The sequence below is a fragment of the Athene noctua genome, chromosome 2 (assembly GCF_965140245.1).
Source record: "Athene noctua chromosome 2, bAthNoc1.hap1.1, whole genome shotgun sequence".
In the NCBI taxonomy this organism is placed as follows: Eukaryota; Metazoa; Chordata; class Aves; order Strigiformes; family Strigidae; genus Athene; species Athene noctua.
This window is the reverse complement of record NC_134038.1, coordinates 97,733,254-97,759,832: the sequence shown is the minus strand read 5'-3', so window position 1 is coordinate 97,759,832 and position 26,579 is coordinate 97,733,254. Positions and strand designations below refer to the sequence as shown.

The 26,579-nt window shown below is 39.2% G+C and overlaps 1 protein-coding gene across 4 annotated transcripts; it reads left to right on the top strand.

The window, feature by feature from the left end:
• The first annotated feature begins 3,263 nt into the window (after positions 1-3,263).
• TBC1D7 (TBC1 domain family member 7) lies at positions 3,264-24,630 on the top strand. Of its 4 annotated transcripts, none has more exons than XM_074899685.1 (9): positions 3,264-3,356; positions 5,125-5,329; positions 5,777-5,897; positions 6,614-6,694; positions 10,321-10,508; positions 12,776-12,913; positions 14,525-14,670; positions 23,221-23,350; positions 24,192-24,629. In XM_074899685.1, the coding sequence occupies exons 3-9, from the start codon at positions 5,786-5,788 to the stop codon at positions 24,276-24,278; spliced, it is 882 nt and encodes a 293-aa protein (XP_074755786.1). In that variant the 5' UTR covers positions 3,264-3,356; positions 5,125-5,329; positions 5,777-5,785; the 3' UTR covers positions 24,279-24,629. The 4 variants fall into 4 exon arrangements, with proteins under 4 accessions (XP_074755786.1, XP_074755787.1, XP_074755789.1 ...); XM_074899686.1 differs by having other exon boundaries at positions 3,320-3,356; positions 5,130-5,329; XM_074899688.1 differs by lacking the exon at positions 3,264-3,356 and adding an exon at positions 3,367-3,666 and having other exon boundaries at positions 5,777-5,892; positions 24,192-24,630.
• Positions 24,631-26,579: the final 1,949 nt, after the last annotated feature.

The following is a 26,579-nucleotide window of genomic DNA, read 5'->3' as shown; positions in this document are numbered from 1 at the left end:
TGAGATAATCCCAAGCCAAGTCCAAACCTCTTTCCCTTTCATCTTTTATGTATGCTACCTTTTCTGATGTTATTGCAGTTGAAAAATTTCAGTGTTTATGTTATCATGGTTTGGACAGAAGTCTAGGAAGGTATGACTGATTAATGATTGATTAATCAATTATAAACACAGTCCTCCACTTGGCTGATTGACACCTGCAGCTATTCATGATGAAATTCTGTTTTCATTTACAGTGGCAACAAAGAGATTCCATCAGTAGCAATGAAGATACTTTAGGTCCCTAGACAAAGGAAAAAAGGTCATTATTTGGTTTATGGAAATGTAAAATTTCTTAAATTAAATATTTAAGTAATGACTCTCCTGTGTGCTTTACAACACCGATTTACAGCATATAGAGTCATTCAGGTATTTTCAGTGGAGGTGGATGTAGAATGGCAGTTAAAAGTCCATTAAAGTCACAAAGTCCAACTCTGTGCATGGCTGTCTTTCTGAAAAATTAGGTTAGCCATCCGTGTTCATAGTGTATGTCACCACATAATCGTTGTGGTCACTAGTGGTTCATGTTCAAGCTATGCTTTTAAATTAATTTGTGGTTTGAAAAGCCTCAAATTAAATTATTTAATTAATTTCCCACTGACCTAAATGTAATGCTGGTAGTCATATTTACAATGGACACTGGATGGGATCCCACTGTAACCTATTAGCTCTATGTTAGAAACTGTTTACAAACACCATTAAGAAAATATGTGTGTATAAGTAACATGATTAAGAAGCCTTCCCTATGTGGGGTTTAGAAACCTTACTGGGAGGCGTGCATTAATTTTATTGTTTTTCAGAGCAGGTATTGTTTTTATGCTGCTAAATCTGCAGCATAAATGCTGCAGGTATTTTTATGCTGCTAAATCTTTCGGACTCTGATTTTGATTGGCACTTTTAGCAATGCCATAATTGTTAACATTAATATAATGCAAATCAATAGCACAGTGTCCAATAGCTCAGGTGCTTAAAATATTTCTGTATCTGCTGTACAATAAATTAGTGCTAAAATAAATTGTGCTGGCTTCGGTCTTCTTTAGAACACCACAATAGCTATGTAATACATCCTGACAAGGACAAAAATGAATAATTAAAATTGAACTTAAGTAGCTGTTTTCTGAACCTTGTGATACTGGTTAGCTCCCAACAACACCAAACAGATCTCATCCAGAGACAAGTGCCATCTATCGAGAAAAGACGTATTTTGAGTTGAAGAAGCCAAAAATGGCAAAAAATGGCACCAGCCTGCCACCTGCTGCTGTACAGAATTACTTCACGAAACATATTTGCTAGGCCTTGCACTGACTCAACAAAAACACTCCTGCGTGAACTGGGTTCAACAAAAACCTGTCCGTTCTGCAGCAGCGTTCTTTCCCCTTGGCATTTCAAAAACGTTGGCTACGATTAAAATAACGGGACGTTCTGTGCATTTCAAAATAAGCCACTTTTACCTTAAGAAGCTGTCTTGCAGGGCTCTAGTATTTGAAATCCTGGTGTTGCTAACTCAGGTGTTAGATGGTTTTCTTCAAGTTTCTGCTCCTGGAAAGGGGCCATGAGCTGAAAACAGCTCCTTTTAAGAGCATCTGCCTTGTTCTTGCAATCAGGACAGTTAAAGGCTGGCAAGATCTCAAAGATCTGAATGAAAACATCACCACTAACCATAAAAACCCCAAATAAAAGCACACTATTAATTTCATGTCCCATGGTTTTGGCAGCATGGGTTGATTTTTGAGTGTTGGCTTTCAACAGTGAGATCTAGGCCTTTTATCTGTTTTGAGGGGTAGGAGTATTAGTGTCATCTACTTTGCTCACATGCATCAGAGTAGATCTTGGTTTTGGAAAATGCACTTAGCTTCTTATTCCAAGTAAAATGTCCTTAGATGTGTTTTGCTGATTAAGGATACCAATTAAACCCAGACACCAGAGTGAAAAGAGTAGGCGTATTTTACTAGTGATAACCAAATAATGTAACAGTGTAATATAGAAAACATGTAGTAAGAAAAAGTAGAATAGTGCACTTACAGCAGCAAACAGGAAAAAACAGGGTAATGCCTTAAATTATTACTACACGAGAGAGAGAATAGAGATTAAGAAAAATACATCACCACTTGCATACGTTACCATCACCCAGACCCGCAGTGGCTGGGCAGCCCCGGTTACAGCGAGGGTTTGCAGAGCCTGTCCTGGCAAGTGGGAAATCCTACGTGGTGCGTCCACCCGTAGGTGAGGCACCCAAAGTCGCTGCAAACGGGCCCAGCCTTATATACCAGAGATCGACCAGCCAGAATAGCTGGCACCTTTGTTTTGAGCAGAAAATTTCTGGTTTCATTCTCCTGTTGGATTCCACCCAAAGCCTGGCCAGGGCTCAGGGGGGGAAACCAAGGGAGTTTCTAACAAGGCCAGATACTTGGGTTCTCAGCCTTCAACAAGGCTGAGAAAGGGAAGTTGGATACATTTTCTCCTCACTACTGATTATATTTTGTCTAAGCTGCATCTTTCACTAGCAAGTTTACATGTTTTATTAATGGCTAACACGCTAAGTTAGCACCTTCATCTTGGGGCCTGTTGTTCAGGCTGCAGTATTTCAATGCTTTAGCACTTTTTACATCAGCATAGGTGGGTTGTTATAACTTAGTACAATACCTACTAGCACAATGGTCATCAGTTATAAAATATACAGGATTCATCTATAGGTCAACTCTGGCTTGGGCTTGTTGTCCAAGGCTTAGCACTTCAAGATGTCAGTGGATGGACCAAAACTCTAAGCATACAAATTACAGCAAATAATACAGTGCAGGCAGCATCACCCTCTGCTATTCTTTATGGTCTCCGTGTTAAGAGAGTTCTTTCTTTATTGATGAGCACTATCGGTGGATCTTGCGCGGCGCTGTCCCTTCTGGATCACTGCTCTGTAAGAATTCCGTGCTGGGCACAGCCCGTTCTGTCACAACGCCGGTGTCACCTTGAAGCAGGCGTATGAGAGATGCAGCTGTTTCCCTCCGGCAGCCCTCAGTGTCCCCGGATCTGCCCCGTGAAATGTGGGGAGGAGCGAGGAGGAGGGGCCGGCACAGGGAGGTGAACGGCAGACGGCTTGATCTGCGGGGTGAGGGGGCGAACAACCGAGGTGTGTGCGAGGCCCGGACCGCCCGAGCGGCGCCGCCACCGCCCCGGCCCTCCCTGAGAGGCCCGGCGGGGGCAGCCGGCCCCGCCCCGCCCCGCCGTCACGTGGTCCTTCCGCGGGGCGGGGCCTGCGCATGCGCCCGAGCCCGCCCCTCGGTCCGGCCCCGCCCGCGCCGTAGGGCCGCGTCCGGCTGCCGTAGGTGCGCGGGGCGGGGGGGAGGCCCCGGTGGTGGCGGGAGGGCGGGCGGCTGTCACCGGCCCCGCTGTCATCCCCTTTCCTGAGCCCCTGCCCTCCCCCGGGGCCTCGCGGTGGCCTCACCTGCCGGCGCGGCTCTGCCTCGGGGTGGCGGTGACCGGGCCCCTCCCGCCGCCCTGGCCGGCCCCCGTGGGGGCTCCGGTGGGGACCCTCTGCCCCCGAGCGTGTGCGCGCCGGGCGGGCGGCGGGCGGGCAGGGTGTGTGGGGTGCCCAGCCTCTGCCCCGCCGCCTTGCCCGCTGGAAGGGGGATGCCGGTATGTGTGGGAGAGGGGTGGCCGTCAGCTTGCGGTTTGATTTCCGGGGGGTGGATGACCCCGTGCCCAAGTGTATCCCCGTTTTCCTTGGGAATGTCACAGAGACCGGGTGTCGCAACCCCAGAGCCTGAAACAGCGGCGAGGCCGCCGTAGGGGCCGGGAGGGGGTGAGCGAGGGCTGCGGCTGCCCGCAGGCGGGGCTGCTCGGCCTGCCAAGGCTGCGCCCAGAGTTCGGCTTAGTCTGGGCAAGGCAGGGCATTCTGTAAATGGGCAGAAGTGTGTTGGCATCGTGTCTGGCTCCTTACGAAGTATTTGTGTTTAATTTGTATTCGTTGCGTGAAATAATGTGATGAAGAGGGCTGTTAAGGCCAAAAATGCATTAATCTTTCAAGACAGGATGAATTAATTGTACTCTTGTACAGAACACTTCCAATGAGTTGGCTAGGGATTTATTTTCACCCTTTCTTCTTCCAGTTTATTGATGATATGTGTAAAGATTAGAATATTCCTTGTTTGCCCAACATGAAAGTATATATCCTAAATTTGGAGGGAAGGAGGCAACAGTGTGCCTTCTTTTTTCCACTGAGTAAATAAAATGTACTGCTGGTAGGTGATAGTTTAAAATTATTAAAATGGCATTCCTTATAGATCATGCTGTTATTTTTCGTATTACATTTATTGTTTCTGTTCTGTGACTCTACTGTCAGCTTTCCACAAGTGGTACAGGCTAAATGTTTTCTAAATAACATGTTATTCAGGTTTAAGAAATTTCAGCTATTTTGAATATAGTTGAGTGTCTATAGCATAAGTCTGCTAGACATGAGTGCAATGTAAGTAGTAAACACTCATCACCAGACCCTTAAATGCACAATACATGAACATCACGGTCATTTTCACAAGGATGATGCACAACTGGAATGTCTTACAAGTAATTTTTTTTTTTTTTCTGGTTTTGAGATAGTATTTTACCTGTCTCAGAAAGCACTAATTCAGTCCTTTGCTGGTTTATATTTTTCTGTCTGGTCTTGGCCCTGATCCTACAAAGCACTAAAAATGGACTTAATTTGAAATGCAAATAGGCCTAGTGGATATACGGATTTAAATATGTGCATTCATTGCAAAATTGTGGCCGTTGTTTATATCTTCAAATGCTTTGCTCTGGATGTGTACTTTGGTTCAACAAGGAAAAGAAGAAATTTAACTAGAAAAGCTTTTCAGTGCATTGTTCACCCATTGTTCCTCATTCAGATTATTTTTCCCAAATTTTGCTGCTGTCACTGGGTGTGAAAGTTAAGATTGTTTTTAGTTGTTTGGGTTACAAACCAGAACTTTCTTGTATTTGTAAACCTGCAGAGGAGAGAGAATTGATGTTCAGAAGGTTGAACTGAATTGAAATGTCAGTTACATTTGTTAGGAAACAAGAGAGTACTTACTCACTGCAGTTTACCTTTGTTTCCAGTATAGGGATAAGACATTTATTTATTTTTACTACTGGAATACCAAGCTCAAGACTGTTGCTGTTACAGCACCCGATAACAATGTGAACGTTTAATTCAAATTTGCAACTTAAGAACAAACCTACATACCTAGCCTTATTCTTTCCTGTCACCGCTGTGCTACTGAGGTCAGCGTTGGCTTGTCCTTGCTTCTGGTTACCTTGTCTGGTGAGTATGAAACCTGATGATTTTACCTATCTGTACTTGATTAGGATTTTTGTACCCAAAATTTTGTCGGACTCTTCACTGTATTTTTTGTATTGGTTTTGAAATAGACGATACCACATAAAAGATTAAGTGTCTCCATCATTTTATTTTAACTTTTTGAAAAGTAGTATAATTTACTACAGGATTAAAATTTTTTTTAGAAATCCCAGAATTTTGTTTGGAAAATTGGATATCTTTAGACCTTGTTTAGATTCAGCTATTTTTATGATTTTCTATGTTAACATATGATGAAAAAAAAATCTTGGAAGATTTTCATATTATGTAGGGTTTATTGATACTATAGAAACATAGGCAGTCAACTTTTATCATTGTGCAAAAGTACTTGACCTTAACACAGTAGGAATGTAGTCTTGTAAGTCTTAATGGGAATTACTGTTTCTCCAAAAGGAATCAACCATGGCTGATGACTCTCAGAGAAACTTTCGCTCAGTGTATTATGAGAAAGTGGGATTTCGTGGAGTTGAAGAAAAGAAGTCACTGGAAATTCTGTTAAAAGATGACCGGTTGGGCAAGTTGATTTCACTGTTTCCTTTATTACTTTGATTTGGGGCTGGGGAGGAAATAATAGAAAATGTTTAGCTGCTCTGCTTAGTACTCATTTAAGTTCTACATCTTTTACTGCTAATCTCTCAGTTATTATTAGCAGTCCTTTGAGTTTCAAAGATCTGAAAATCTGATTTTTAAAACTATTAAAGATTTGTCTGCTTCCCTGTTTCTTTTTTTCTTCAGAAAGAAGAAAAGAAACAAGAAACTAAAAGATTTTTAATGAAAGCAACTTTAATCTGAAAATACATTCTCTCATGGTTAATTCCATCTAATCATAAAACAGTGAAGATTTTGTTATTGCTCCTGATCCCTGATGAGTGCCACATCTCTAACAGAAAGATAAATGCTGTCCCTTTAACAAACCCCTTAATTGTTTTGACATAGCAACACTATTTACAAAATGTCTATAAAAATGTTACAGTTTATTCCTGGTGAAACGTAGGGTAGTTTTATTGTAAATCAAGACAACATATATATTTTTCAAAATTCTTGCAGTTTATAGGGTACATTCTATTCTCAACTGGAGTGATGAAAGCATTTGTTGATAATATATGATGAAAGTGGGGATTTCAATCTGCAGCTAAGGATTTGTCATACTTGGGTGGATCAGAGACTCAAACCTATTTATAATTATATTTAAATTTACCTTAATTTTTTTCCCTCTTTATTTCTTTACAGATATTGAGAAGCTTTGCACATTTAGTCAGAGGTTTCCTCTCCCATCCATGTATCGTATACTGGTGTGGAAAGTGCTTTTAGGTATGAAATACAGCATCCATGATCCTCTGTAGAAATGAGTATGTAGGAAGGTGTATTTTTTCTGGTTTTCTTTTTTTTTTTTTTCTTTAAAGAGTTAATGACATGGATTAATCTGTACTACCTTGCCTACTGATATATATTTAGCCTATTTTTGTATCTACCTAGGATGCACAACGGCAATTACAAAACAATATTCCACGCATAGTTTCTGATAACTTTTGCTGAAGTGTACCTAGAAGAGTTTATTTCTGTATTTAACTTTGTAATGCTATCCAAGTAAATTTATAAAATGGATTTGAAAAGTGGATTGTAATAAGTCAGTGATACCTGATAAGGTACTCAGTTCCATTCCTATAATTACAGACAATTAAGTTGAAGTAAAGCTGTGATCAAACTTAAAAAATCTAGGCAAGGTATGGAATGGATATTCTAAAGAGAAGCTTTGAGTTCTACAGAATCATGGTTTCTTCTGGTTTTGCTTCGACTTTAATTTGTATTTGCCATTGAAGAAGGCCAGAGACAAATTACAGTATCCCCAGAAATCATAAAACCCCCCATTAATAGATTCTGCTTTCCTTGAAGTGTGTTAGTCAGATGACTGATTCAGAAGTGCTGATGACTTTGCAGTAACTGGTCAAATGTGTTGGTTTTACTAGTTGTGAAGGTCATGTCACTTGGACACATGAAGGGTTGTGGAAGGTCCAGAAGTTCTGACCCTTACAAGGTATCTGGAGAGTTTTCCTTAGAGTTTCTGCGTGTAGAGAAACACTGCAGATTGAATGTACATTGCCTGACTTAGTCTGTGGAAGAGAAATGTGATTTACCATACTGTTGGTGGTGGAGTGTTGTGGCACTTTGGAAAAGCTTGAGCATGGCTCTCATGCTCAGTCTCGTATTACCAGGAATGTGCTGGCTGAAAGGGTACTGATATCTGAAGTGGTGTTTTGTCAGTGGGAGACCAGCAGCATCTGTCTGCAGGTTGGCTTGGAAGCTGCTGGTTTTTGCTGTCTTTGAACTATCCTACTTTTTCCTTTGGCCCTCCAGAACATGTGACACAGATCCCATATGTATCTCTTAGATGAAGATTTTGGCATGTGAATCAGTCAGGAAGATTGGTGACTCCTACCTCAGAAAGAGGATTTCACAAAACAGTTTTTCTCTATTTTAGGGTGGTTACCTTAGGCTGTGCCATGCTCTTGAACAATGTTCAAGTAAATGTCTTCTGTTTCCCTTCTTGGTCTCCATGTTCCACTACAGTGTATGGAGTTTGAAATAGTGTATTACAAACAATTATTGTTTTTCCCTCCAGTTTTCTACAGTTTAAAAATTGTGGCTTCGTATTCCCGATGTTTGGATTCGTAAGCCTTTTTTGGGGGAGAGGTAGTAAATGAACAGTGCACGGAAGGTTCAAGGTCTAATTATAAAACTTGAAGTTCTTGTCGTTGATCATTGAACTAACAGAGTAATCCTACTTGACAAAAGCCTCTGCTGTTAAAAGTACTGATTTTAGGATGAAAAAGGTTCTTGTACCCTGGGCCCTAGTGAAGTAGTGAGCATCCTTTAAAATATTAGTAGTAGAAAGTACAGTGTAGGAGGTTTGGACAAGTGACTCAGTTACAAGATCCTTCAGCCAGTATAATAGCTAAGTACAGTCTCTTGGCAAACTTGTAGCTCACTGCAGAGCCAGGGGTCTATCTTTGACTGTTTTCGATAGGATGATTTGTGTATCATATGAAAAAACCTTTTGAGTTAACTGTATGGAGAATTGTATTGATTGTTTAAAAGAATTTTGTATTTTAAACCCAAAGTGATTTATTTCAAGTACTTATACTGTCATTCTGTGTGCTCCTTGGGTGAACAGAGGTACAGGACTTCTCTTACGCTGCACCTCAGTGTTAACACTCATTAGAAAAGCTGGTATTCAGAAGAGCAATGCAAAATATCTCTCCCTAAAGGATTGCAACAACAGCCCGGTCCATTTCTGGTGGGAGGTGTTACAGCTCCTCTAAATAATGTTAATGGTTTAACAAAAAGGATTCTATCCTGTCAGCAAAATTATCTCGGACACATAGCAAGGCTCGATGCTGTCCCAGGTTACGTGCTATGTCAGCGATGTCTCTGTTAACTTCCTGTTTGAGTATGACTCATGATGGTTTCTCCACGCCCATGTGTTGTTTGAGTTTCTTTTCTGTTAGCCTAAGGTAGTCTTCTGTATGTGAGGAAAGCAGTTGACAGTATGTACTTACAAAGTCATGATATTGACTTGTATTTTTGCATAATGTGAAAAATGTCGTGCTCTGTCCCAGCTTTTGGAATGCAGACAGGTTTGCAGTTCGAAAATAAAAGATAATTTTCTGTCTGATACGCTCTTACTACTGAGCCATTTCATGGTTTAACACTTGGCAGGAATAGTTTTTTCTTTAAATGACAGATAAAAGCAGCAGGTAGCCTGTTTCAGAACTGATTTTTGAAGAATACTTTGTTCCCATGAGTTTCTACAACAGGGAAAATTCTGCTTCGCTAGTGATATGAAAGTGGCATTTTTTTTCTCTGGTGTACATAAGATCTTGTTTCTGTTGAAGCCTGTGACAGTTTTGTTGCGAACATTATTGCATGGCAGGATTGAGTCTTGAGTGAGGGGAGAGATCGAGTGAAATGTTGAGCATGTCTTCTGGAGATCATAAACAGTGTAATTTTCTCTGCCACTCTACTTAGGTGCTCGTATTTCCTTTTTTATTTTTCCTCATAGGAAACTATAAAAATTATTTGTGTTGTGCTAAGGAAGTAAAAAATGTTACCTTACAAAGTATTTGGGTGATATTCTTAATCTATAACTGATTCAACCTGTGTGATTGATTTTGCTTCTGAATGTTGTTTTAGGGAGGATTAATCTGCGATACAGTGAGTAAAGAGTTTTCCAGCAGAGATCTAATGGTAAATTAAATAATACTGGAATGTACTGTATCTTCACACTAGTTAATTGCATATATATATATTCTCTGTTCATCTCAGACAAAGTGTAAAATTTGAAAACATGAACTGCTAATGTGTATATAAAAATCATTCTGCATCCACTTATTTTCAAAATCAATGGAAGCTGGGCACAATACACAACTAGTACTGTATCAAAAACTGCAGGTAGGTATGAACAAGTAACAAGATTCACAATTTAAAGTCAGGTTGTTGGAGAGGGAGAATAAACCAATTAAACTATTTTTCATCTATCCCAACAATGACACGTCTTATCACTGATGTGGTATACAAAAGAGTTAGCATTCATTTGCTGAAAACCTTGTAGAAGAACTTGAGGAACAACAGTCTGAGGGTAGATTTTGCCTATGCTCAGTTAATATGACGTTTATTTTTATAAATGTATAAAGTGCTTGGTTGGTCCGTTGACTTCCAATTTTGTAGAATTTTCTCTCTATATTCGTTGACCAAGTTTATAAACAAACTGTAATGCCAGGTCCTCTATTTCTCTAGGCTGGAGTTGTAGTAGAAATTGAAATTAGGCAAATCTTTTGAAAAGGGAGTTTTGAGTGCTCTGTTTTTTCTCTTTACAGCTGCTTATATATTTTTTTATGTTTTGTTTGTTTGTTGTTGTTTTGTTTTGTTTTTTTTTTTAGGAATTATTCCTCCTCACCATGAATCTCATGCTTTGGTGATGAAGTACCGGAAGGAGCAGTACTGGGATATTCACCATGCTCTTCGTGTAATTCGTTTTATTAATGATTCTACGCCACAGGTAGATGTTTTCCTCCGCATACATCAACTGGAATCAGGAAAATTGCCTCGAAGCTTGGCATTTCCATTGGTCAGTTGTCATTTTAACACTTGTAAATACAGTATTTTATTTAATTTCAAACTATAAACCTGTGAGAAACTGAACACAAATGCATGTAGATAGGCAAAGTAAGGTGAATGGAAAACAGAAGTACTACTATAAAACACGGGATTTTAGTCAAAGTGCTCTTATCTTTTTCTTCCCCTAAGTATTTATGTAAGATTTTGTGCCTTAAAATCTCTTTTGTGTGTTTTGCCTGCTAGGCTTCAAGCCTTTTGTACTCTAGTACACTTCACTTTCTTTATAGCACTGAAATGAAAATGACAATCTTATCGGAGCTCATAGATTTATAAATGTTCTGGAACAAGGATAATTCAGAGACAGTACAAGCAGTGACTTATTGCAAATTCTACCATGTATTTAAATTATTTGTTTTTAAATCCCTACTTTAGTGTACTGACCTCCTTTTTCTGTTAGTCTGAACCGATACAGGCTTTTGTCAGGTAATGTGTGTACTGTGCAGTTTACAGTGTACTTGCATATGGGTAAATGAGTCTGTTTTGATGATAAGTCTATAGTGTGATGATAAAAACAATGTGTGAATCTTACCTATAAGCCTTTATGAAAGAAGAGGTGATGAAAGGAGACATGGAACTTTCTGAACTAGATTTTATCCCATATTTAACATTAATTTATCCATGTTCCCTCTAGCCCAGCTTACTTTGTTATCTTTCATCTGTAATAATAAAGTTTGACATAAAAAATTTTAAAAAGTTAAAAAATAAAAAAAAAAAGTTAAAGTTAACGTGGAAAATTCAGTAATTTTTTGGGCTGGAGTGTTTTTGTGCCCTTACCATTGCGTAGGAATGTGGCCATCTTGCCCTGCAGGTTTCCTACAGAAAACTTTCCTTGATCTTTGCACACGACCCAGTGGTCTGAAAATTCATTCCTTCTAGAGCGGTATTGCCTTCTGAGCAAGTGTCGTCTTGTCAGTGCATCCCAGAACACTGGCTGCTCTCAGTACTGTGATGGGGTTTTATAGAGGTGGTGTTTAGCAGATCCACAGTTACTAGTCCTGTAACCCACATCTGTTCTGCTGAAACAAGCATTTCTTCTTTATGCCAGCCTGCTTGCAGTGCAGTAGCTGTCCCTTTAAACTTACAAGGGGTTACTGCTTGATAGTAATGCAGATGTTTTATTGTGGAGGCAGAGGGAGTATACAGATAATGTTGGAGTGGACTAAATATTTTAAAATGTTTAAGTCACAAATCACAGAAATCTGCTAAATAAGCTTTGTCCTTCTGAAAGCAGAGAGTTTAAGTAGGGGTATGTGTGTAGTGCAGCAGTCTACTTAGCAGACGCATATCCCGGCGGTATTTAGACTACCCACATGTTTTGCATGAGTTGTAATCTGTGAAAAAGCCTGTGATTCTACAGTTTACTGCTGCTGATGGCTACAGTAGATCAGACTGTGGATATGTATCTGGCTTGTTACCCTGCCTCCTACTGTAATCAGTACTGCCTTGTGTAAGGAAGACTGTTAGAAACAGAGAAAATACAGAGCCTTTCCTTGGGCATCCTCCCACTTTAGACACTTCCTGAGCTAGCTGTTGGCATGAGGTCTAGCTGCTCTCCATCTGCCCTATGTGCAGTCACACCATTATCTGTGGTTTAGAAATGCTGATACTTCTGTTAGGAAGGTATATCCTTAGAAGAAAAGATGATGGAGTGTCCATCCCATGCTTCTGGTCATGTATTGTAGGGAATAAGTTACTTGTCACTTGGAAAAAATATTCATCTGTAGGAAGAGGTTTATCTCAAACCAAATGATTTTTCTGTATGTGAATGTAGGCATACAGCTCATGGCTGCATTATGTTTTTCAGTAACTGTAAGATCCATGACAAAGGTGTTTGAAGGGCCTGCTTGGCCCTTAGCAAAGTATAGGATGAAAAATTCTGCTGCTATGCAGAATAAAAATGTGGGGCATGGAAGTAGGATTATTGGTACCTTGTTAGGATGTAATATTAACTCATTTGAGAATTTTGAATCAGAGTTGTTCCAGACCCCTGTCCTATGTTTTGGTTTTAAAAGCAAGGCGAGTCTTACATGTTCAGCTTTAATAGGTATCTGTCACCATAATGCAGCTGCTGCCTGGTGTTTTACTTAGGAATTTCAGAACAGCTCTTTGTGTACGTTGATTTCAGTTTGTTTTCCTGAACAGGGGAAGATAAGAATAATTTAAATCAGATAGTCCAGTACATCTGTGTAGTTGACTTTTTTTGGTTTTGTTTTCCAGGAACCTGAAGATGAAGTGTTTCTTGCTATTGCTAAAGCGATGGAGGAAATGGTGGAGGATCCTATAGAATGCTATTGGCTTGTCAGTTGCTTTGTGAATCAGCTGAACAGCAAGCACAAAGATTCACTGCAACAACTGGTAAGGAAAAAACACTTTTTATTTTTTGTGAAGAGAGCCAGTCATGGAAAGCTCTAATATATGGAGACAACTGGAATGTCAGAGGTAACACCCTTAGATTCTGTTCCACCAACTGTTTTGGGAGAACCGAAGGAGTAGGGGTTTTTGTGTTCTGATTGTGTTGTCCTGTAGGACACTATCTATCATAATATTAGAAATTGTTTTCATTTGCCACATGGTTGTTTTCAGTTTTATTTTATTTTTAGGTTAGCTAAAGCTTACATTGTATCTAGTTGAATTATATTTCTCACAAATTGGTCGCTTAAGAATCTTCTTTATTTTAAACAACTAAAAATGTCACAAAGTTAAGAACATCTTGATGTATGTCTGCTGCTTTTTAGGCGGTGTCTCTGGCATTCATATGCTGCTCATTGGATGACAAACAAAGCACAATTGTTTTGCTTTATAAACGGAGCAGGGTACTATGTCTTCAGAAAAACAATATGTTGCAAATTAAGTTATAAAAAGTGGAATAGAGTTCTTTCGGCACTGGTCATTTAAATGCTCTCAGAATATTTTGAGTTTCTATCTTACTGGTTTATAAATTAAAATTTGATTGTAAAGAAAAATGCATATTTATAAAAATCACAAAAGCTTTTGTAATTCTTTGAATAGTCTTAACAGATGAGAAACTTTTAGCTAACAGTATTCACTGAGATAAAAGTATCAGATTACTTTGTGTACCAGCAACTACTGAATGAAAATTCGTGGCACAAAATTATGCGTGTCCTTTGTCATTGTTTTGGAACTAAGAAATGCTTCTTAAACCTACCTCCTGTTGCTGGAGGTGATACATTCGACTATACCAATTTCTGTAATTCCTTTCAAAGGACGGAGGAGCATTTTTAAAGAAAGTATGTGTTCTCACTACATAGAGGGTGCCAACTGTCTCCCTCCCTAAGTTTCTGTTTTAAGATGAACATTCTACAAAGGAAGCGTTTTCTCCCTTTAACAGCTGAAGTCATTAGCCATTTACCCAATTATGACAAAAAGTGTAAAGCTACTCCTAAATTCATGAAAATGTGTATTGTGTTACATTAGAATTTAAACAAAATGAGAATTATCCGCATGTTTGTGCTCCTAAATACAAGAAATCAATGTCCAGCTTTTAATAAGTTGCATGGGGATTTATTCTCAGAATTGATTTTCAGGATTTTGCTGCATTGTGTGTATATTTTTTTTTGACATGTGCTAAGGCAATTAGGTTTGAGGTGAATGAAACTCAGTTTTACTTGTGAAGGTAGCAGTAACTAGTGCACATTTAATCTCTTGCCTTAAACTCTCAAACACTTCCTTGCATTAGGGTATACTGCATATTTTGGAAGTTCTGCTAGTGGTCAGCAATTTAAGGAACTTGAAACACTCTAGTTAAGTACTTAATTAGCTATTGCAAAAGTGAGCAACACTTGTGTTTTGGAACCTGATGTTTTTAGTTAAAACAGTGCAAGTTCATTATTTTAACATTATTTTATACTGATTTTATTTTTAAGGCATTTCTTGTCTTACAGTGTGTGTTAACTATGGAGGGTACTCTGATGTGAGTTATCTAACATTTTCCAATTGCTTTCTCAGCCAAAAATTCTGGAGCAGTATTTGAACATAGAAGATAACAGACTCCTGATGCATCTGAAAGCATGTGCTGCAATGAGCAAGCTCCCTTATGATCTTTGGTTTAAAAAGTGTTTTGCAGGCTGTTTACCTGAGTCCAGTTTACAGAGGCAAGTTATCTTTTTTTCTTTCTGATTGTAATTACGTAGTAATTTTAGCTTTTTGCCATCACTAGCTGGCAAAGAGCTTTCCTTACTTTATCTGTAAGATTATGGAGTTAACTTTATTGTTGACTTGAAAATGATAAAATTAGATTTGATTCCACTTGTTACTGACACAAGATAATATTTGTATGATCATTTTTCACATTGAAATTAAAGAATGGGTTTAAATGTAGCATCAGATTCTTTATACACTTAATGCCTCCTAGGATTTAAAACTTTGCATCCCCTCAAAGTGGTAGATAGCTGAATAGTAGTCAATTTTCAGACTTTTTAATGAAAATACTTGCTTAGGGAGTGATTATAATACTGTGTTAACATCAGATGAAAGAGATTTGGGAACATGTACTGGTTTTGGTTGGGTGTTTTGCCAATTATCAGGCCTAGCATAAAGATGAACCAATAACCAAACTGTAATTGATACAAAAGGGTCAGTACATGGGGGAGCACTGGGAGTACAAATAAGTCAGATTATACATAATCAACATCAATCCCACTGACCCCAACAACAACACCACACAACCAACAATGGGTGGAATAAATGGTGACATGCAGTTTCCCATAGAAGTGATGGGAGACAACTGAGTCAACAAGCCAAACACATTAGAGCAAGGAAGCCACACACTGAATCTCTACACAGCCCACATTTACAAAAGCCAGACCTGACTAGAGCCCAGTTCCAGGGAGGCAGGAGACCCTTCCCCAACAGGGAACTCTGCAAAGTGCATCCACCTCACAGACAGACACTGCCCCTGCCTGCAAGTGGTCCCAGCTTTTATCCCTCAGTGGGACACCTGACCCTTGTTTACTTAATGCAGACACCTGGGGCTCATTTACCCAATGGCTCTCCCTGCAAGGCCGGCACCACCCTGGAGGGAAGCCTAAAGGTAAACTCACCACCTCTTGGTGAAGGGCTGGGAATCACCCATATGTCAACCTTAATTTGGGGCTTGGGGTTGAAACCCCAGCATTTCACTGGGATAGAGTTAAATTTCTTTATAGTAGCTAGTATGGAGCTGTGTTTTGGAATTATGCTGAAAATAGTGTTGATAGCACAGGGATGTTTTAGGTATTGCTAAGCAGGGCTTATGCAGATTCAAGGCCTGTTCTGCACTTCACACCTCCCTGTCAAGGAGGAGGTCGGAGGTACACAAAAATTTGGGAAGGGACACAGCTGGAACAGTTGATACCAACTGACCAGAGGGATATTCCAGACCATATGGCATCATACTTGGCAGTAAAACTGGGGTGGAGGTTGGAGACATTGCTTGGGGACTGTCTGGGCATCGACTGGTGATGAGCAATTGTTTTCATTTGCATCACTTGTCTTTCTTGGGTTTTATTTTCCTTCTTCTTTGTTACTTTTTTCCTCCTTTCCTTACAATTTTTTAAAATTATGGTTATTTCTTTTTAATTATTGAACTGTTTTTATCTCAACCCTTGAGGTTTTTTTCTCACTTTTACTCTTCCAATTCTTCCCTTGTCCCACTGGGGTGGGGGGAGTGAGCATGCAGCTGTGTGGTGCTTAGTTGCTGGTTGGGGTTAAACCCTGACAAAATGTTTATTTTAAAAAGTACTACGGGCAGGTTGAGTATTGCAAAGTTAATGAAATGGTGCATTATATCACAGTTTCTACAGTTAGTATATTTTATATATATATATATATGTATTTTACAGTTAGAAATAGGTTGTCCAGCTTTTAAAAGGGGAAAATTATTGTACATTGCACTTCACTGAATGCTTTCTGAAATTGTATGACTTCTCTAGTTTTGCTGCCTGAGAACTCTTGGAAAGCAGAAAATTCGAGCTCGATGTAGAGAAGCGTATTCTTTCTGCATTAACAAGAGTTGCTAATAGCTGAGCAGGAGATGGCACAAAAGAAAACAATGGTTTCATATTCAGCTGCCTGAAAACTTTGAGAAGTAACGAGGTTCAAGGGAAGTTTTTCTCCAGCACCTCCAGGATGTCAGTGGCTAATAGAGGAACCTAGTGTGGAAATAGAGAGCTTTGTAAAATGATTTGTGGCGGTAAAGTTGGTCTTAGTCTCAATAGTGAATGCAATCTGGATTGTTTATCTGGGACTTCCCATTTCATGAAGGAAAGTGGGAAACAGATGTTTATAAAAATGTTTATTTGCCCTTATGAAAATAAGAAGGTTTTAGGGAACAAGCTGTAGGATTAGAAATTATGCTCTCTAGTATTGTACCATGGTCTTTGAAGTTCTGTATATTTTACTCTTGACAAGGAATATGTCTGAGAGGGAAAAAAAAGGTTTTGAACCGAAACTGAAGGATTTGCTAGTAGACCTTTAGGTGTGCAGCACGGTAATTGTACATGGTGAGTTCTTCTCATCAAGCACCTGTAGGTCTCCAAAATAGTAATCTCTAGTGGTTATGTGTGATGTGGTGGTTAAAAGCTTTTGCTATTTTTATGGCTACAGAAATTATGTAAGCATGTATAAAATGTTTGTTACATCCTTAAAAGCAATTGAACATGTATCGTTTGCCTGCATCTCTGTTTCACATTTGCATTTGTAGGTTTGCTTTCAGTGGATAATGATTGACCTTGTTTCATTGTGCTTTCTCTGTATGGAACTTAATGCCTTAAAACTTCAGCTACTGTCAGTAGAAGTGACTGATCTACCTGGGACTTGCCAGTTTCTTCAGGTCTTTTTTTTGGTAGGCTTCTGTGATCGGAAATAGCCTTTGCAAACTACAGCATTAGGAACCTTTTCTCAGGTCTTCTAGGATATTTTTATGTAGAGCTTATGTGATTTAATTTTTTAATTTCCTACTATGTCTGATGGCTGAGAACTAGAGCTGAAAGGAATTTGCATCAGAGCAATTTTGCTGTTGGAATATTCAGGGTTTTTTAAAACTTCTGTTGAAAATTGAACATTTTATGGAGCTGTGTTACTTTGATAGTGTAAAAAAAAAATCTAGATAAAGAATTTTGATTTCATTTCATCTTGTTGGAATACTTAGTGTCAAACTTCTACCATTTTGAATCAGTTCATTTATATATAATATTTTTTCTAGTTAGTGTACCGTTTAGCATTCTCATACTGTTTAACCTTACTGAAATAGAATATTTTGACTTGAAATTTTTTAAGTCTTTCCATGGGGAAAAAAAAAAAAAAAAAAAAAGGTCAAAATATTGGCTTTTTGTATCACTGTAGAATAAAACCAAATTTCAGTGTTGGTACTTCTGATGACACAGCAATCCCTTTTCCCAACAGTTCTTGTGGGAATATGGTAAAAGTGCACTTTTTTCTTGCCAGTTTAGGTTTCTGAGTTATTCAGTTGTAATCATAATGGCCTAATTTGCTAAGGAAATAACATACTTCATGGATAGCATGTGACAGATGAACTTAATTAATGCTTGGAGATTCAGTTTGGATTAGAACCCAGAAGCCTGAATGCTTATCTGAAATGGATCCAAATGGCATTGTTGGAACTGCTGAGAATTGGAAACAGGTTTCCAGTTCTTCTGTGAGTTTTACTTACTTTCTCGTCAAGTGAGAGGTGATCTGAGCTCCATCTTTTATGATTTAACTTCTGATTTAGCACTGTATTTCTTAGAGAGGTTGCTTGCTTTCTATAAATTGTAGTCTTTTCTGCCAGGCAGCTAAATCTAAATTTCATGGGTTTCTTTTTTTTTTTTTTCGATAAGGTGTGCAGAAATTTTATCCAATAATGGTGAAATGGAGCTGCGTAATACCAGCTTTACTCCTGACAGGTGCTGTCATTCAGTATAAATACTGTTTATAGCACACTTCTAGTTATACCATGGGTAAAACTTAGGCATCAGTTTAATTTAAATGGACTTGGAAAATGTATATAGGCAGGTTTCATGTAGAAACTTTTCCTTTGAGCTTATGCAGTGTCTTTGCTTGCCCTACTACACTTGTCATATTATGCAACAAGCTCCTTAACAAACTTCTTAAAGGTGCCATGTGGGTAAAAGAGAGGAGCAGACCAACTGTTCTGAAGGTGCTGTATCCTCAGGGCTCTGTATCCCACCTGGAATATAGGCAGGGTGCTTCCTGGAACATGAACCAGCCTGTAGCACAGGTTTGAGAGGGACAGAAAGGCTTGCCTCTAAAACAGGGAGAGAACTGCATCACACCTTTGTTTCTATACTCACCATTGCCCTGTTTACTTGAATTCTGCAACAGCGTATCCGGTCATCTGTTCAGTAAGCCCCACGTGTGGAGAGCTTTCAAGTGGTGCTTGTGGGCCTCTGCCGGAGAGCCCTGCTGTTAAAGCCTGGTGTCCTGTTTGTGGCTTCAGCTCTGCAGGCAAAATGGCACTTTGGCTGCCAGTTTATTCCAGCACTGTCAGCCCAGACGATCCAACTACAATAGAAGTAGTACAGCTTTGCAGATATATTTGTGAATAAGCCAGGCATTTTTTATGGCCTAATGTTGCCAATCACATATTGTGTCCCTGACTAACTTTGTTTGTATTCTGCACTGAAGACTTGGCATTAGCAGGACTGTAATAGCTGATGGGGTGGTGTTAGTTATTAGCTTCTGGTAACTTATTTGTGGCAAAGTATTTGGTAGTTCTGAAACCTTACTGACTGCCTTTCAAACTGGCACTATGTCATGTATTAATATATGGCTTCTGTAGTTTTACATCTGTGATCTCCACGTTCTGCATGAATTACATCTAGTTGTAAAAATATAAGTAATTTGTTAGTAGAAACAATAGAAATATGAAAAATGCCTGAAATTTACTATGGAGTGGGAGGGCATAAGAATGTGCATGTGGGCTACTACTATAGAGAAACTTGAGTCAGTTTGCCTTTGTCTAAGTAAGTGAGCTGCTTCCCAGCTCTGGAAACAGATGGGCACAGGATCATGATGTGACATCAGTATACTTGTGTGAGCCTCATCACGTCCCTCCATGCCCAGTTACCGTTGGAATAAAACCCAGAAGTGCAGGCAGAAGAGCAAGCATTGGTTCTCTTTAAACATCTCTGGCCTGGATGACTGAAGGACCAGAACCAGGGAGTAAGTTTGAGTGTGTTTACACTGCAGCCTAGGGTGAAAAGCTGTGAGATTAATGATAATATTTCAGAAAAAGAGAGAGCAGCAATTCTGTGATGCTTTTTGTATACTACATGCACTGTAGCAGTTGAGGAACCTCAGGAACTGCCTTGAGACTGCCTGCACACACCTGCACACACAGAGCAGGTTGTATCTTGGCTACAGAAGAAACTCAGTGAAAAGTAAATGGCTTCATATGCATAAATCTTGGCATGCTCTTTACCTTCATAGCTTCCTGTTTCTTTTTATTTTTCCTTGTGGTTGTTACTACTGTTTCACTGTTCAAGAAATACCTACAAGAGTGTTCCTGTGGTTAATTAAATACTGTTATATTTCACAGAGGATGACAGTCACAAAAACCACAGTGAATTTAGTTTATACTTTTTCAGCATTCCTGAATAGGGCTCTAGGCACAGTTGCATGACATTTCTGTTACAATTTTTCCATATCTAGGAATACCAAAAAAATAAGTAAAAAGTTGAAATCTCTGGCAGTATACTTGGATCTTAAATGTTTGCTGGTATTTAAAAAGTGAAAGTAAATGCATATGTTATTATCGAGATACAATATCTAAAGGTTGCTGTATTAGAATGGAATCATCAAAACACACATTTCCTTGAAACTGCTGTGGGTTTTTTCCATTTTAAGTAAATGCTTTTCTGACACAGTTAATGTTGCTATTCCTGGCTCTACTGGTGTAGACAAGGTGCTGACTGCTGGTCTGTTTCTCATGGTGTCACACAGTCATTCCCCTATTGCTGTTGCTGGAGGAGTTGCACTGAGAGTAACAATAGCTGTTAAGGTGAAAAATACTGTAGCAGACACAGCTGGCTAATGCTGACATCTCATCCACTTTGCTGTGCACCCTCTTCCAATATTTGTCAGACACCAGTGACTTAGATACTGCATCTGGTTTGCTATTGTTAAAATGTTAGTTCTGGAATCAGACTAAATAATGCAGGAAAACATCAGAGTATTTTCTGAGCATGAGATGTAACCTACTGTAATGTAATTACAGAGACTGAAGTCAGGAGACTTGGAAGCAAAATAATAAAAGAAGGCTGGGTATTTTATATTAGGATTAGTAGATTTGTATTTGAATTAACAGGAGCTTTAGTATGAACTTTAAAAATTCCTGGTTTTGAGGTCTTCTACTCTGTGTTGTCATTCGTAATTACAGTTCTGATGCCCATGAAACACATGGTGAGCTGTTCTTGGATTCTAAACAGATACATTTGTGCAGGAAAATGTTTTAGAAATAAAGAGAGATGACCTGTACAGTGTGGAACAGGAATGTGATTTCAGTTCTCTATAGCCTTGCTCAAAGCTTCTAGCCCTGGCTTCAACATCAGTGTAATATTTACAGTGATCGCTTGTCCTGGGATGCTTGAACCACAAAGGAAGCAGTAGGATTTTCATCTTGGATTATTTATTGTTCCTGCCCATATGGGAATTACATTCATTTTTTAATCAGTGAGACAGAGAAGTAAAACTAAATTGCAAAAGGGAAAGAAATTGACATTGCCTTTTTCCCATCTGTCCCTGTGGGGTATTTGTTTCCTTCTTTTTTAAGAATAGTCCTGAGGATTTTATATATTCTTTTCCTCATTTATTCATTATAAGTTAAATTCTAGTCTAAATTTTTTGGTGAACGGTTTGGTTGTGAAAATAGTGTCAAAAGAGTTATGTGACTAGAAGGCTAAGTAACTGACTCAGAATTGACTTCAGTCACAGTGTGAAAAATAAGCACTGTGTAACAGCAGCAGTCATTCCATATCAGGAGTTACAGAAGCTTTTCACAAAAAAATCACAGAAAGATTAAAGTTGGCAGGGACCTCTTGAGTTCATCTGGTCCAAGCCCCTGCTCAAGCAGGGCCGCTTACAGCCGGTTGCCCTGGGCCGTGTCTATGTGGCTTTTGAATGTCTCTGAGGTTGGAGACTCCACAACCTTCCTGGCAACCTGTGCCAGTGCTCAGTCACCCTCACAGTTAAAAACTGTTTCCTGATGTTCAGAGGGAGCCTCCTGTGTTTCAGTTTGTGTCCATTGCCTCTGGTCCTGTCATTGGGCACCACTGAAAAGAGCCTGGCTCTGTCCACTTTGCACCCTCCCTTCAGGTATTTATATACACTGATGAGATTCCCTCCTGAGCCTTCTCTTCTCCACGCTGAACAGCCCTAGCTCTCTCAGCCTTTTCTCATAGGAGAGATGCTTCAGTCTCTTCATCATCTTCATGGCTCTTTGGACTCTCACTTCTTCACTTCTTTAAAGGTATGATACGGACTCTTCAGTTCAGCTGTCAGAGTTCACGATATGCCTGCATTGTGTTCTCCTGGCACTCCAGGCTGAAGGACGAGTTCTTCTGAGAGAAAAGGTTGTATAAAAATTGAGTTGTCTTTGGAAGAGGCATACTCATAGATCCAAGTTTATAGGTGGGCTGCAGAAGATGTTTTCCGGTTAGTGTTATTGTATTCAGAGATTATGGAGGATAGTACGTGGTCTTTGTCCCCCATGTTTTTATTTGGAAGGAGAAACACTTTTAACAAGTGCCCAGAAGGAGCAAGAGCATTAATCCTCAGGAAGTCTTTATGCCACAGCTCTTAAAATTCAAGAACTAAAAATAATGCAAGCCCATAAAAGCTGCCATCTGACAGATGGTTTCACACTGGGTTTGGATAATCATTCATCCCGAGTCTGTTGAGTTGGGCCTGAGATAGAGCTGCAGGATGAAGAATGATTTCAGATTGTTGCAGGCTGGTTTAGTAGTGTGGGTCCCTTTCAATACCCTTCAAATATCTGTTGCTAAAGTACTTACAGCCTTTGGAGGCCTGCCCTTCCAGTTTTGTTAAACTTCTGAGGTCCAGGGACAGTTTCATACAAGTGATAGGAGTGCTTAGGTAATTCTGAGAGATTCTGTGCACAGTGGGATGGGTTGAAAGACTTAATAGTTGTTCCTTATGCCTAAATTAAGCATAATGGATTATACCCTGCTGATAAACCATATTTGTATCTCGTACAGTAATGACCTGGAATATTTAGCTTCTTGAGATATAGTTGTTTAGTATTATGTCCTTTTGAATTTTCAGCTACTCACCTGTTTGAAGAGTGTCTTTATTAGGAATACTAATAGAATTTGTTTCCTTCTTTGCACTAGGAAAAATTCTCACCTTTACCATACACTGTAGAGTAACTGTCATGGTCCAGGCTATGAAAACAGGATTTGCTTTTTGTATTTGAGCTTGTAAACAGTTCCATTTCTAAGCAAGAACACACAGCATCAGTACATTAGTGCTTGCTATCACTCTGCTCTGTACAGATTTAGGAGTTGATAAAATGTCTTTTATTAAATAATCTGGAAAAAGGTGCTTGTATGAAGACTATTCTAGCAGATAAATAAGCAAATAAGCACTACAGTAATGTTTAGTGATTCCTTTTCACTTTTTTGCAGAGTTTGGGACAAAGTTATTAGTGGGTCCTGCAAGATTCTCGTTTTTGTTGCTGTGGAGATATTATTAACTTTTAAAATGAAGATAATAGCACTGAATACTGCAGAAAAGATCACACAATTTTTGGAAAACGTAAGTACTCTATTGTGCTTTGTATTACCTTTTATGGTTTATAAAAGTGTGTTTCAGCCTCAGTCATTTGCCTGTTGTAAACATACCATAAGATACTATTACATTACTGAGAACAGTGCACTAGTACCAAGGTGAAGAGAGAATGTGCAGAGATGAGAATAATAGTTTTTTTCTGTCGGAAGGTAAGGCTTTCATAGAATGAAATCATTTTTAGGCTTTGGGGAATGTGCTATCTATGTACAGATTTTACAATATTCTTTGTGATACTAAAGGGTTTTTCTGTGAAAATAAGTGCGGATGAGGTTAGGTTAATTTTTCTGGAAGCTCTGTGGAGGGTTGGTTCCTGGCATCTTTTTGGCTCCTTGCCTGAGTGTGAATCTGTGGACACAAGGTATGTTTTCTGTTGATGTAAGGATGGGGTCATGAACCTGACCCTGAGCTTTCCTTCTGTGAATAGTAACCAGCATCACAGCAGGGCTGTGGGATCCCGGTGTAACCTAGGTTAGTTAGATCAGATTAGATTAGATTAGATACGTTTGTGGTCATGGATGGCCAGTATGCGTTCTGCCTGATGTTGGGTTAGGGATGTGGGAAGTGTGAGATGCCTGGGTGGTCATCTGACAGTTTTGTGAAGAAAAGCTTTTTGTCTGAAACCTGGAGGTAATATGGTGTGCGTAGGACTGAGGGATAGTGGGATGGTAGGGCAAGGAGATGGGATTCTAGTTTTGTTTTCTTTTTTATAAGGAGGTAAAATCTGAACTGGAAATCTAAAATCTTTATTTGAAACAAAACAGTCCAAATAAAGTACTCTGACAAGGCATCTTGCCCTGATCTTTTCTAGATTCCTCAAGATAACACTGATGCTATTGTCAGCAAAGCTGTTGATCTGTGGCGCACACACTGTGGGACTCCAGCACACTCAGTCTGAGAACTTTCTTCGTTTATGACAACTTGGGGAAAAAAAGACACTTGAAAAGACATTTTGCCACTCTTCCCCCATCCTAGTGTGATGTTCTTTACCTCTTCTATGTAAAGATGCTATTAAAGTAGCTAATAGCATAGTGATCAATATGTAAATATTTTTCAATAAATATAGATGGAATGAAGATACCTAGTGGTGGTGTAATCATGCCCCAAGTGTTTCTTGGCCAGCTAGCTACAGTATTCTGATTGCACAGTGTGCTCTCTGGCTTTTGAAGAAGTAAATCTAACTCTCTGAAGCAAGGTAAATAGACTTGTATTTGAAAAATGTTTTTGTATGCAAGCTTATAATTCATATAACTACTACTTGGAGGTCGTTTTAAGGTGAATTTACTAAATGTTAGTCTGCTGGAACTCTGGTGACAAGCATGCATTTATTAGAAATGTAAATGTACTCTATTAATACTGTAAATTTTCAGGCAAATGTTCAGGAAGAAGCACCAGAAGTTTGAGGTAGAGGACATCAGAGTGACCAGGGGTGACATGCTTTTCTGAAGTGTTTTAAAATACTTTCTTTTTATCTGTCGGCCAGCTCTCTATGGCTGTACCTCCTCCTTTGTTCTTCATGGAAGATACTCTAGAAAGGGGGCTTTGTCCTACCCTAAAATGTAACTTTGGGCAGGTATGGAGAAAATCAGTGGGACAAGCCAGTAAATATAATTCAGAATAACAGGCCAGTAATAAACACTGCCTCTGAGTGCTTGGCTCAGAGTTGTACTTTGATTCTCATTTGGTTTAGATTTCAAAATAAATTTAATACAGAAATGTAGCTAATGGTGTAAGTAAAAATAGAGTGATTAGCCATAGATAGAGATTTGCTGGATAACTAATCTTTTTCTTGTAAAAGTGTAAAATTCTATTTCTGCATCTTGCATAGACCAGGGAATTGTATATAAAAATGGTTGCTTAGCTATTATTTGACTCAAATTGATGCTTATTGTGCCAGATATGCTCATCGCACTAGAAGGGGTGTGTTTAACTTGTATTCAGTGTAGTGCACACTTGAAATGATTTAGAAGCTTAAAACTTTTGTTTTAAACTAGGTCAGGTTTACCTTCCAACACATTAGCTGGGCAAGTCTGGGACTCAGTTCAGGTTACACCTAAAAACCTGGGTAGATTATCTGTGCTGGATTCTGAGATGCTGCTGTTAGTGTTCCTGAATTTACGCAGTTCAGAAAAAGCATGTTTGTGTCTGCTTTGAAAGCCATCACTCTGTCTGCATGGTGGTGCAATGCATTCAGTGTACTTCAGATAGAAGCTTGTTTTCCTCATATAGGCGTGAGAGCTGCGTAATTTGGGTAGGAAAGACCATATACATTCTGAGAATAACAGCACTGCATTCTGTAACATGCAGTGCACAAGTTTTTCAAATAATGGCTGCAGGTACAGTCTGAGAGGTTACTTGTCTGAACATTTTTCCCTCAGGCTGCACAGCTTATTCACAAAAACCCCAAAGTTAACTATGCAGTGTTCAGGCTTTTACACAGCAGCTTACTTAGTCGTTAAAAAAACAAGCACTGATGACACTGAAGGTGTTTAGCAGTTTCAGTCCTGAAAGGGAGTCAGTAACTCATATTTTGGGAAGAGAGTTGTGCTGAATTAGAAGTGCCAGTTAGTGTTATTGCTTCCAGACTTGCCAGTGAATGTTCCTCCAATCACTTTTACTAAGGCTCCAAACATTATTTTTTTTTTTAGTTTTAATTTTAAAAAGCCTTTCTCCATCAATAGGCAGGCCCTGGATTTGCACAGATGAGACAGAGATCTACTTTCACAGAATTACAGAAGGGCTGAGGTTGGCGGTGCCTTCTGGAGTTCATCTGGTCCAAGGCCCTGCTCAAGCAGAGCCACCTACAGTCAGTTGCCCTGGGCCATGTCCATGTGGCTTTTGAATGTCTCCAAGGAGGGAGCCTCCACAACCTCTCTGGCAACCTGTGCCAGTGCTCACAGTGAAAATCTTAGTGTTTTCACATGAGTAACAGCAATTTTACGTAAGATTTCAGTGTATGTGGGACAGATCCTCAGATGCGTCTCCACTTTAATGTCAGCTGAAGTTCCTGTGCAGCTTTTTCAGTTTCGCTTAGAAAGAACAGGAGTCTTTCTTTAATGGAGTGCATTATTTATTCTGGGCTATGCTGAAGGAGGGGAGTTCCCTAGAGACTACATAGTGATTTAACTCTGTGCTTCCTTCACCATTCTGGTGAGAGATATTTGAGTGTATCTTAATGGATCCATTTCCAAGCTTTCAC